The 13737-nt window shown below is 34.5% G+C and overlaps 2 protein-coding genes across 5 annotated transcripts in view; both read right to left on the reverse strand.

Moving 5' to 3' along the window:
• Positions 1 to 6033: 6033 nt before the first annotated feature.
• LOC149540263 (uncharacterized) overlaps positions 6034 to 13737 on the reverse strand; it is a 28874-nt gene continuing 21170 nt past the window's right edge. For all 4 annotated transcript variants that reach the window (XM_089801406.1, XM_089801405.1, XM_089801408.1 and 1 more), the window contains exon 6: positions 6034 to 6564. In XM_089801406.1, coding sequence (XP_089657532.1) covers positions 6397 to 6564 — 168 coding nt within the window. In that variant the 3' untranslated portion in view covers positions 6034 to 6396. The remainder of the gene's footprint in view (positions 6565 to 13737) is intronic.
• LOC149540264 (uncharacterized) lies at positions 8753 to 9529 on the reverse strand. Its single transcript, XM_089801409.1, has 2 exons — positions 9340 to 9529; positions 8753 to 9114 (listed from the first exon to the last, which is right to left on the reverse strand). Exons 1-2 carry the CDS (start codon positions 9420 to 9422, stop codon positions 8865 to 8867), a joined length of 333 nt encoding a protein of 110 aa, XP_089657535.1. The 5' UTR covers positions 9423 to 9529; the 3' UTR covers positions 8753 to 8864.

Below are 13737 nucleotides of genomic sequence, written 5' to 3' on the forward strand. Positions count from 1 at the left end.
TGGTGAAACCCCGGATAGGGATTAGAAGCTATTTTTTGCAGGATAAATTAGAAATTATTTTGTTCGTTGGATTGTAAATAGCTTGTCCATATCTTGTCTTCACGAAGTCCGAAACCTATTTTGCATATCACACCAAAGCCATTTGTTGACTTTACTGAGTAATTCGTATTGATTTGTGCATATGATTCTTCTTCCATTCCATTCAACTTATTTACCCTTCGGATCTACTCGATGCTACAAAATACTAAAATGAATCTGATAAGTTCTTGTTAAGGCATAATTTTGTCTTTCAATAGTAAAGTTGTAATTCTTCAGAATATGCAATAATATTGTATTGATGCTAGTTGTGGCAAATTTTCAGATTCACTGACAGAGATTTTCCTTGGCAAACATTTACGTTTTCGTATTCCTTGGCAGATTTCCTCGCTGTCTAGCAATTTTTATTCTCTCACTCACACTATTAATTAGTTTGTTGATATTTTGGCTTGCTGGGCGATTTGATGCTTTGCAATCACGATTGATGTTCTTATGTATGTAGTTTTCAACTTCACCGATAATGCATTCTTCTTGATCTGATGCCACTTAGCAACCTGGGATAATTCGCTTGCAGAGTTATTTTTCGTTATTATGGAAATCTGATGTTTCAAAAGGAAATCTTTGCCAGTTCTGATGTAAATTTCACTGTTAAATTCAGACGAAGTTCGCTACCACTTCGCATGCACTATTCACTGCCAATTTGCATGTGTTGTTCACTGCCTGCTGGCAAAATAATCAGAATAGATTGGTTGTTCGCTGCCTCCTATTTAATTTAAAAATTAGACAACTTTTGCATAAACTGTAATGACTCTTATTTTGCCATTTAAGATAATATCATTCCTCTTTCTTAATTGGATAATGTTGGAAATAGTCATTGCAATAATTAAATTATTCTTTATCTTTTTTAACAAATTTTATCATCTCAATAAATGACTTGAATGGTATATGCAAATATCATATACATAAATTTACTTTGTTGACTTCGACATTATCTTCTCCTTAAAGGATCTAATTAACTATATAATTCTTAAAAACTCTAAAACATTAAAGTTAAAAATTACCTACCTACTTTATATATTATCTATCTAACAATTTTTCTATTTAATCATTTTTATTATTCAATTTTTATGTTTTTCATAGGTGGATTTACTTCAAGCTCAACAAAATTTCTTGCAGTAAGTTTTATGTCGCTAGTGCCCAACTTTAACAAGAGCTCTGTTCGAACAAGAGCCCCTGCCTATTGTGAGAAGCATAAGGGAAAAAAATTATCAGAATATTCTTTAAATAAGAAAAGAACAAAAATTATAGTCAATGCAAATTGAAGATATTGCGAAGTGCTTGTGCTCCTACTCATAATGTGAAAAAAGCCCCATGAAACTGAAAAAAACTAGCTATAAACTACAATGAACCTTTCACCCAAAAACAGGAAGTGCACATATCTAGCTACAAGTTTCAAGCAGGTTTTAAGCAAGGGAGGCTAAAAATTTCAACACCACCCAGCAACTTTTATGTCTATACAACCTGTATGGTCTCTTTTATTATTCTCTTTTATGAGCTCTATTAGCACCTTTACAACGGATATGCCTCCTCCGTGAGACCATTACTATTATTTATAATCTATTCCTCTTATTCATTTAGTTTTCTTACATGAAAAAAAAAAATTTGAAAAATCAATAAAACCCACTTGCTGGGGAAAAAAAGCTAATAATTGCTGGATTTTTTTCACAATCCTCCAAGGAAGTATAACCTAAATAATATTCTTAAAAGATTCATGCATAATTTCTGTTCAAATGATTTATGCTAAATCATTATTGTAAAGACGGATTTTTGGTGGGTGAAATAATAAAGCAACAATAGATCAATTGAAAACAAGATTACCTTCAAACAAAAAATATGCAGATTCTATAACACAAAACAAACTGAAAGAAGAGCTCTCTCTCTCTCTCCATATTGCTAATGATCACTAGACAGGAGCTAAACAAGCTTCTGTAAAGAACAAGAAGAGGCAACAATTTTGATTTTGTTTCTTTTGAGAAGTAAATAGGAGCATTAAGGCTTGGAAAAATTAAAATAAATTGGTAAGTATACACTGGGATTAAGCCCAAACTGGCACTAACATCATTTGGACTAAGCAAGGATTTGAACCTTGGTTGCACCAGTAACAATGCAACCAGGAAGGAGCAGTAATATTAACTCAAATCAAGCATTTTTTAATAAGAAAACAATAAATATAACTCTTCATCCTAGTCCATATAGATAAAATATTATAAGTGAGACAATAACGTAGCTTAGAGGAACTGACTAGTTAAGATGTTTTGGGTGCTTTTACTATTTCAGGAATAATCCAGTAAGCTACTGATTACCAACAATGTAAATAACTCTCTAAAATTAGAATTGGCTGTAACTAAGTTATCAGCAATGCTCAGTTCTAAGAAGCTAATAAAAAAATTTGAAAAATCAATAAAACCCACTTGCTTTGAAAAAAAAGCTAATAATTGCTGGATTTTTTTCACAAGCCTCCAAGGAAGTATAACCTAAATAATATTCTTAAAAGATTCATGCATAATTTCTGTTCAAATGATTTATGCTAAATCATTATTGTAAAGACGGATTTTTGGTGAGTGAAATAATAAAGCAACAATAGATCAATTGAAAACAAGATTACCTTCAAACAAAAAATATGCAGATTCTATAACACAAAACAAACTGAAAGAAGAGCTCTCTCTCTCTCTCTCCATATTGCTAATGATCACTAGACAGGAGCTAAACAAGTTTCTGTAAAGAACAAGAAGAGGCAACAATTTTGATTTTGTTTCTTTTGAGAAGTAAATAGGAGGATTAAGGCTTGGAAAAATTAAAATAAATTGGTAAGTATACACTGGGATTAAGCCCAAACTGGCATTAACGTCATTTGGACTAAGCAAGGATTTGAACCTTGGTTGCACCAGCAACAATGCAACCAGGAAGGAGCAGTAATATTAACTCAAATCAAGCATTTCTTAATAAGAAAACAATAAATATAACTCTTCATCCTAGTCCATATAGATAAAATATTATAAGTGAGACAATAACGTAGCTTAGAGGAACTGACTAGTTAAGATGTTTTGGGTGCTTTTACTATTTGATTTCAGGAATAATCCAGTAAGCTACTGATTACCAACAATGTAAATAACTCTCTAAAATTAGAATTGGCTGTGTAACTAAGTTATCAGCAATGCTCAGTTCTAAGAAGCTAATAAAAAAATTTGAAAAATCAATAAAACCCACTTGCTGTGAAAAAAAAGCTAATAATTGCTGGATTTTTTTCACAAGCCTCCAAGGAAGTATAACCTAAATAATATTCTTAAAAGATTCATGCATAAGTTTTGCTCAAATGATTTATGCTAAATCGTTATTGTAAAGACGGATTTTTGGTGGGTGAAATAATAAAGCAACAATAGATCAATTGAAAACAAGATTACCTTCAAACAAAAAATATGCAGATTCTACAACACAAAACAAACTGAAGGAAGAGCTCTCTCTCTCTCTCCATATTGCTAATGATCACTAGACAGGAGCTAAACAAGCTTCTGTAAAGAACAAGAAGAGGCAACAATTTTGATTTTGTTTCTTTTGAGAAGTAAATAGGAGGATTAAGGGTTGGAAAAATTAAAATAAATTGGTAAGTATACACTGGGATTAAGCCCAAACTGGCATTAACATCATTTGGACTAAGCAAGGATTTGAACCATGGTTGCACCAGTAACAATGCAACCAGGAAGGAGCAGTAATATTAACTCAAATCAAGCATTTCTTAATAAGAAAACAATAAATATAACTCTTCATCCTAGTCCATATAGATAAAATATTATAAGTGAGACAATAACGTAGCTTAGAGGACCTGACTAGTTAAGATGTTTTGGGTGCTTTTACTATTTCAGGAATAATCCAGTAAGCTACTGATTACCAACAATGTAAATAACTCTCTAAAATTAGAATTGGCTGTAACTAAGTTATCAGCAATGCTCAGTTCTAAGAAGCTAATATTCTATTCACAGATTTCTCACCTTAATGACGATTGCCAATGTAAATGCTGTTGTAAGAAATAAAATCATGTTGAAAAATATTTTGGCAGGACCGAATTTTGAAAAAAAAAAAATTGGCAGGACCCCTCGTTGAGAATTTCAATCCCTTGTAAAATCTATCTAATGATCAATAGTAGAAAACGAGCATCTCAAACGACCAGGCATCCTCACACAAGAATTACTAACCTACAAACCTGAAACCGTACTATAAGACAGTCCATTACTACCTAAAAAGCTTCAGATTTCACACCTTCGAGAAAAAAATGGTTCTCTCGTCTTATTCAAGCTGCAGCAAAAACAAGCTCCCCTGGATAATACAGCAGCGATCCTAACCCTGGCAGCACTAAATACCTTAACTGTTTCGACCCAAATTCGCATTCTTACCCCTCATCGTGTTCTATGAAAACTCAAAACAACCTAAAGAACATACCCAAAGGTCAAATCCAGAGTTAATGTCTCTCATTCTCCAGCCCTACAGACTATCAACAACTCAAGTTTCCCCACACCCTACAGTTGAGCATTCAATTGCTTTACAAACAGCATTTCATTTTGAAAAATAAAACATTGTCGATTGAGGCTTCATAAGAGGCAGCCAATTAAATCCCCTCTTGGGGCAATAGCTTTTCAAAAAAAATAAAAACAGATCCAGAATATGGGAGCTTCGGTGTATCATCTGACCTGGCTTTGATTAAGAGGATTGAATAGTGTTTTGGTGCAAGAAGAGGTTCCATGCTCGAATCCCAGCAAGCCACGTGACATCGAGGAAGAGAACAAATGAAGAGCTTGTGCTTTGGAGCAACTGAAGGTAGATGAATTGGAAACAATAATTATTGATGTTTCTGAGTAAAATATTCAGGTTTCTAATATTGACGAGGACAAATAGAGTTGTGAATTAAAAAAATTCATGCTCAAATAGGTGAGACCGGACCCGAGAGAAATCAGTCACTAATTGCAATTGACATTTACAAGAATCTTTGGAGTCAGACGAATTCAAGAGAAAAATGAGGTACAAAGCCAGATATTCTTCCATTAATCGGGAAATTGAGCACATGAAACCCTAATTCCATGAGGCCGTGGAAACCCTAGTCGCAGGGGTAGATAATAAAAAGTAGGCACCCCTGTTTGACATCATTTCCGAGCATTTTCGTAAACTATTTCCATATTTCACCCATGTCATGTTTTTGTTCTTGTTCTTCTTCCCACCCCGAGAATTGCTTGCTCTGCGCTTCCCACCATGGAAGGTGGTTGGAACTGCCACTGTCGGATTTCACTCCCTCTGATATTTTCAAGGGATGCTTTCACCGGGAAAAATACCCATAGCGTTCACTTGGAAAGCTGTTCAGTCTCCAGTCACAGATCCGAGTGGCAGAGCCAGTCAGCCAGTCTTCTTTTGCCTGCAACCAGCTGCAAAAAGATCCAGAGCCATGGCAATGGAATAGACCCGCCTAAGAAATTGCTAGATAGATCGAAAAGCTGTTCATGAATTTCTTTGTTTTGCCTGAGTTTAAAAATAATTAAAACCTACAAAATTTGGTTCTAGCCAATAGAAAATTAGAAATAAGTTTTCAAAAATATATTTTAAAAACAAAGATCTCCAAAACTTTAGAAACAGGAATTATTTTTATTGCAAAAATTAATTGAGAAGAACTAACGAAAACATTAGTTCCTTGCCTGTATAATAGGCAGGGACTAATAATTATCAAAGTTCAACAACAAACACTAGTTACTAGCATTTATCACTTTCAAATTCAAGTCAACAATTTAAATTTAAGAATGAATGGAAGAAATTGAGAGAAGGCAGAAGCAAAGGTAGCACATGGCTCAGAAGATAAGCCAACCAAGCAAACAAATCCATATTCAATGGAATCTGGCATCAAATTACATTGCCATACTGTTTTGAACATGTGTGAATAATTTGGTGGTAATTATCACATTATGATAGAAATACAATTAACTCAATTTAATTGGTGGGAAAATATGTTTATGTTACAATGCTGATTGTTACCGGGATGTCTTATTTAATTAGGTTTGCAATTCAATGCAATTTGACATCACATTACATAGGAGTAATGCTTTTTATCATATAGGTGAAATGCGGTTGGAATGACAACTTTGAACATTGTAGAAATTGAATCAGCTAACTCAATTTTGTCAGTAGAAAAACATATTACAATGTAATAGCTCTCCATCACTCTGATGATGGATCACAGAGTGTGATCTGAAACGTTACACAATCAAATCCAGAAACAAACAGCAATCATGGATTGTGGAATCATAATGAAATTGAATGTAATAGCTACCAAAACGTCTTATTTAAGTAGGCTGGCACCACTGGCAAAAGTGTGGTCTTCAGACGTAAAATCAATTTAAAAGTCTCCTCAGCTCTGACCTGATAATCCAGCCCTTCATTTGATGCGTGATCGGGATGAAAACGCAATAAAGCTTGTTTATAAGCTGCCTTCACCTGCCAATAAGAAAGGAGTCTATGATTTGATATTATGGAAAATTTAGAACCATCTATGTAGTATTGGAGAAAAAAGAGAACAAACATAGGCAATGTCGAGGTAGAAGATATATACACCAATAATCACAATTCTCATATCCCAAAATATCAGTTCAACCAGGCTTCTCTACATTTTGCGGATTCACCAAATGTTTATGTACTACACCCAATATTAGTGCCAGCAACTCTTTGCAACTTTTCTTAACCAGCTACTTTAAGGCAACTATAATCCTCCACTAACAACATCTGAATCCTACTTGTAGGAAAACAATACAATTCTAGATGGCTCACAGCCCAAATTACAGTTGTGCTGTTAATAAAGACTTCCGGAAAAATAATTTCTCATACCTAATTTCTGCTGAAAAATGATCATATTTTTTATCATCAACTGGCATGCCTATTATTTGTTAGGATTTAAAAAGACTAACTTGCTCCTCACAATATTATAAGTTTCTGAATCAGAGCCCTACAGTTGTATTTCATGTTATGTATTTTGAACTCAACTCTAAATTTGTTTTTACTGTTAATCTAACTAATGTCATCACAAATCATAAGAGTGGTTAATAATAACTAGTTCTCACTATTTTTTTAGGTTCAGCTTTTAAATTTATATCTTAATGCCTGAGAATCAAACTTCAATATCCCCTTCATGGTAAGACAAATCTTGACAAGAAAGATTTTGAATGATCCTGCCTCATATGACCCAAAACTTCTCATAATGTTTTAAGCTTACATATGAAAATTTAAACACCAATTAGGGACAGCTAAAACGCCTGAAAGCCTATGATGACATCTTCAGAAATTTATGATGACTCCAAAAATACTTCAAAAGCATTGTTATATCACTCCAGTATCAAGAAAAATCTTGCATAATTCGCAACCCCAGAAAAATTTTTAAGTGAAAGCGACTCCAGGTGAGAGTACACATTGAAAGCTTTGCAACAATATAACTTGCCTTTATAGTATATTCAGTTATATAAAAATAGAACACATTTTCTAGGCCAATCTGCTAGATTCAGCCAGCCGAACAGCGAAGTCAATAACTATAAAATTATAAATGTAATCGAAAATGTATAAAAAGAAATCCTCCAACGTCATTCAATACATATACACCAAACTAGAAAGAAAGAATCTGCCTAGAAATCCATGTGAGATCCATTTGGTGACCCTATGCTTGCTTTCTGACATCAGCAAGGACAACTGCAGGAATATGTCTTATGATCTGTATGTGACATGAGAGGCCCAATTGATTATATCAGTAAGCGAAGTCCTGATTTAATTCAGCAGTTGTTTGTAATGCTCACTCCTTACATAAAACTTTATTTGCTGCAGCAGATCTTTTGTTTCATATGCAATTACCTTAAGGAAGTATAATAAATGGAGTATTTAAGGGAGAATTACTAAAAATTAAAAATAATTTAAAAAATTAATGTTAAGTCAAAAGGCATGCACATGAAGAGTTGTGTATGTTTAGAGAAAAGGGTTCATAAGGAAAGATCAATCAAGGAGAAGGAGACATCAATCATAAATATAGTTATATTATTACCCCTTGTAGAGAATTAACCGTGGTTCAGAAAACTGACAACAAAACCCCTCAAGGTTTGAATTGAAGGACAAAGGTCCCTCAATTTCTCTTGCTGAGTTGGTGAACAACACCCCCTGATTCAGGCAGATTCTAGAACATTTCAAAGGAATTTACATAAAGAGAAATAACTGCAGATTGGAGGAAGGTTTACAGCAGAGATAAGTGAATAAGTTCTAGATTTTCTCAGATACATTCTAAGCCTTACATATGAATTATTTAACAAACTTGAAATATCCTTGCTAAAGATTTTGGTCTAAGTTGCCGGTTCGGATTCTGGTTCAGATGCGGGTTCAAAATTCGATCAAAAATATTTTGGGCTGGGTTTGGGTTCGTTTTAGGTTCATCCGTACAAGAATTTTTTTTTTTTTTTTTTTTTTTTTATTTTTTTTTTTTTTTAAATTAAAAATTTATTTTAAAATATATATATAAATATATGTAAAAATATGCTGCAGCATACCAGTTCATACACCAGTATGCTAATCTAAAGCTATTTAGCAAATTCAACCACCACATATATTAATGATTTGTTCGAATGGCATGACAAAATGTCAAAATATACCACCATATGAGCGTTTTCAGTTCAAAACTTTAGTCTTTAAAACAACAATGTCAACATTACTAATCAGTAATCAGTAATCAATCATAGACTCATGTGTGATCAAATATCAATGTATCATCAAAAATCATCAAAGAATTCATCATCATTAGACAGTTGCTTATTAGAAGCACAACTAGTGCCACTAGCATCAGCAGTCTCAACCGTAGTCTCAGCCGTAGCCTCAGGATCAGCTCCATCAGTACTATGCATATCAGGATCATCTTCAATCGCAAGTGCATCAAAGTGGACTTCCAACTCCGCAGCCTTTGGTTTGACATCCCATTGTTTTGCCTCCCCCTTTTGTACGTATTCTCTGTGAGTTGTGAGCCTCAAGTTTGAATGCACAAACAACAAGTTATCTACTTTCTTAGAGTTTAGTCAGTTGCTTTTCATCGAGTGGATGAAGGAGTATGTGCTCCAATTCCTCTCAAATGATGATGAACTAGCAACCTATCAAAATTTGCAAATTTACAAACAAAAAACTAGAAATTAGAGTTTTGAATATTTACCAACAAGAAACTAGTAATTAGAATCTTAGGATTAAAAAACTAACCTGTGATAAAAATTTGATGGCAATGGGTTGCAAGTGTTGGTATTTTTGTCCATGGAAGTACCACCATTTATGAGCATCAGCATTGCTCATCTTCAAGAGCGTCAAGACCACAATAGTCGATGCTCGCAAAACTCATAAATTTAGACCTCACTGTAGGTCGTAGGTGCTCAGGAAAGAGTCTTCAAAGGTCTATCTTGTACCCTTGAGCAACTTCAAGATCTCTATATGTGAGAACTCTACTGGTACTCCCCTTGAGAACTGATTGGCTATAGAGTCTGGGCCTCAATGCAAAAGCAAGTAGATGCAAAGGGGTAGTCATTTTGTTCCATCTCTCTATCATGATTAACTGTAGCTCCTTGAAGAACATTTCATCGGGATCTTGCTCTTTCTCATTTATGATATTTCTAATGTCCTCAATCATGGAGTCAATGCCATCATATACCTCACACAAGCAAGGCCTATCCATGTCAATGTATCAGATCATGCTCAATATAGGCTCGGTGATCTTCAGAAGGTACTCAGCACAATCCCACCAAGATTCATTTAGCATCAATCCCTTTATGGCAGTTGTTTTATCACTATTAGATTGCCTCCATATGCTCCAATTAGCACTAGTTAACATTCTAGTCAATGCGTCTTTAACCTTGATAAGGTGCCTATAATGGGCACCCTAGAATTGCCCAAAAATTGAACCAACTGCTGATAGGAATTTAGTCAAATAATTTGCATCCAACTCTTAATTTCTCCATTACATGTTTAAACCCTTTTATGGCTCTGGAAATAAAATGTTTGTTTGTTTTTATGTCTTTGCATAGATTTGAAACCACATAATATGAAAAAGAAGGAATTTATAATAATATGCAAACTGAAGATTGAACTACTACTGAAATAATATTAATTTTCAACTAATAAAATCAAATACATAGCAGACTTTTCAACTTACTAATTACTCCAACATTATAACATAATTTTCCAATAATGACTTGTCATCTTGATGCTACAGTAATATGAATAGTGTCGCGCTACAATGCCGCTACAGTAAAATCTGCCTTCAATCAGTCCAAGACCCTCATTAAATCATCCCTTCACAATGGCATAAGCATCGGACAAGAAGCAAGAATGATATGAACAAACACCCAATCAACTTGTAGCTAGAAATGCGCCCAATCTGTCTATTAATAAAGTTGATAGCAATGAATTCCAAAGGCCAAACCCCAATGGAATGACATCTAGAATGTCACAAGAGAGGATAGACATCCTCTAATGCCAAGAACGGATCTGCAACTCACACATCAATTTTTGTCTCATATTCCACCTCCGAATGAAGCCACTAACGCTCCTTTTTATTCTTTCTCCAAGGGTCCATTCCACTCACATTAGCAATGTGGAACAAAAGATGTGCGATATAAAACATATTAAAATAATCACTTATGTCTCCCTTAAGCGCCCCTTTTGATTTGCACACATCCTCTTAAAATTTCATATTAAAGTAACACTTTAATATTTTACAACTAAATTAATTGTTACTTTAATAATACTTCAGGCATATGTCGTCGGTAGATTTTGCATTTTGTAGCCAACTGGGTTATGCCGTCGGAGATTTTGTATTTTGTAGCCAACCAGTAGATTAGGATTATTATGTAGCCGACAGACCCCTTCAGGAAGGTTCGGCGGGTAGTCTTTATACCCCATCTGGGATCATTGTAAATCATCGGATCTTATCTTATGCTCTGTATGTAACCTGTTGGCATATGCAAATAAAGGAGTACTGTTGTTCATGTTCATTATCTGTGTGCATTTCTTAATTAACCTATGAACCTGGAAGGTGGGAGAAATGAAGATTAATGCCAAATCAGCTTAACAAGGATCAAAATAAGGTCAAGGGCAAAGATGGAATCTGTACTGCGCAAGAAAATTTAATTTTGGCACAACAGGCCGAGCGTCAAAGGAGATTTCAGAAGATTGCTGACGGAAACAGGAGCGCTAAAGAATTGTTGGAGGAGACACGACAACGGGTGGAATTGGTGGAGGAAGCAAGGGAGGAATTTTTGAATTTGTATTCGCCAAGGGAAGAGAATCCAGACGAAAGAAAATCAACTCGCACGGCTCGAAGTGTCGAGGGAGCACGAGCGTGGAGTGAACTCTTCGTCTAAGATACACTTCCGCAAGGGACAACTTCAAAAGATCATTCTTCACCAAGGTTCGCAGCTGTTGAGTAATCTCTATAAAACTCATTTCTTCTTTTCTTTTTCTTATGTAATCTCTATAAAAAGATTCAGTAGCCTTGACCTCAAGTTCACTTAAATATTCATCAAAATTAGTGATAACCTCCTTATTCATAGGAATAGCCAACGTGACAAATTTTGATATTACTGAAAAGTTTGAAAACTCTTCCTCTTTTGCTATCTGTTATACCACTTAACAATTTTAGTGGCACCAATTTCATTTTTCAGTTCTTCCATTTCTGTTTCCCCTGGGTTGCTTCCATTTCCTTCCACATTGTTGTCCAGAACGACTTCTAGCATTATATTTGTTCATGAGGCTTCCATATACCAATTGAAATATTATTTCATACAATAGCAGCACCAAAATAATTGAACTAGTAAATGATTCTGCACCGGAGACTCCAACTAAAGTTTTAATTTCAAATGATGGTTACAAAAGCATACCATTTTATTGCATGATGCCCAGGCCTACAAATTTGATAACTTTTGATATAAATCAGACCCAAAACAACTTCTGCAATATGATTTGCTCCTGTAACTGGTGTTTAATCTGAATGTTTAGTAATGGCAGCCTTGATAGTTGCTGCAGAAGATTTCCTCGCCAGCATCAAATTGTGAATCCCAAATGATAACCATGTTGTCTTCTAAATAGAATCAACAAATTACTAAAGACATGAGCCTACATCCAGACTGTTGCTTACAGGGTTTCCCCTGTAATTCTCTAGTACTCACAAAGAATACCATAAGAGAAACAAAAATCACAAATAAAGCATAATAGCATTAACCATGTCTTCTAATTGCCCTCAGTCCTTTTTATAAAGACTCTCCTTTCAAAAAGCAGCGAACTCCTCCATAAATCCTGACTTTGAGGTGACTTGACTTAAAACATTAAGTTTACTTATTAGAAATCCCTCCAAGAGTAACTCAGAAAGAAAATTCATTTATAACATAAAGTGGCCCACATCTATGACTGGAAAATGGTAACTTATGGTGTGGCCAAATAATGAATAGTTAAAATAATATTTGCTGGGACTTCAGCTTTTTGGCCTCTTATTTAATTAACCATTTTATACCCTTAAAAATCCCTTGGCTCCTTATCAGGTACACTACAAAACTGTTCAGTTACAATTTCTAGGTTAATTTATTACTTATAATTATCTATGATTCTATGCAACCATTATTGAGTTAGACTTGTTTACTTAAAGAAGAAAAAAGAAAAGTTTAAAAGGGCACATAAAATTGATTTACTGTGTGTGCCTTCTGGCACCAGGGGCAACATCATGAAATAATGAAGGTACATTTTCTGTTATTTGATTTTTTAACTGGTATCATCAGGAAGGTAAAATGAATGTCTTCTACTTAAACTTTGCATTTATGTTGCTTTTTATAGTCTTCAACTGCTGAAAAAACAAATTCAGCTGTGACATCACCTACACACATCTGACTCGTCGTAAAAGGTTCTTACACTGGTAAAAAATGATAAACTGAAATTCTGAATTAGTTGCCTTCTGATAAAGGTTTTAAATTTTTAATCTGTGGTTTCTACGTCAAGGATTCCTGTCTTTGACTCCTTTGACTAACATGCGACCACCATAAATGTTATATACAGTTTTAACATGCCAAAATACTCTTAACACAATAAGAAATTTGCTAACTAATAGTAGATGGTAAGAGAACTTGTCAAGCTAAATTTCCCTATTTAAAGAAGGTTGACTGTGATTGAATTGTGCGATAGGCTGATAGCCTCTGGCATCAAACTGTAATAATGCCTTAGAGTGGAAATCCTCTGGGGATAGCCTCGGATATCATTGAGAGATAGCCTCTGGCATCAAACTGCAACAGTGCCTTAGAGTGTAAACCCACTGGGGATAGCCTTGGATGTAATATTGCAATTGAACTATGACCTGGGTGCCCCTCAGTGATACCTTCTGACATCAAACTGTGATGGAGCTGGAATCCATCTAAGAATAGCCTCTAATCTCAAACTCAGTTTTAGCTTTGATGTGCAATTACCAACACTGAAATGAGATCAAGCTGAAGTAAAAATCCTTTGAGAATGATCCACTGTCCCGCATCGAACTTGTTAGCATTTTAATTTATCTCTTTCAAGATAACCTAGACCATAATTAAAAATCACGTCAACTGGAAGCTCTATAAGATCTAAACTACCATA

The sequence above is a fragment of the Cupressus sempervirens genome, chromosome 9 (genome assembly GCF_028749045.1).
Source record: "Cupressus sempervirens isolate cs-2001-9-10 chromosome 9, ASM2874904v1, whole genome shotgun sequence".
NCBI lineage: Eukaryota > Viridiplantae > Streptophyta > Pinopsida > Cupressales > Cupressaceae > Cupressus > Cupressus sempervirens.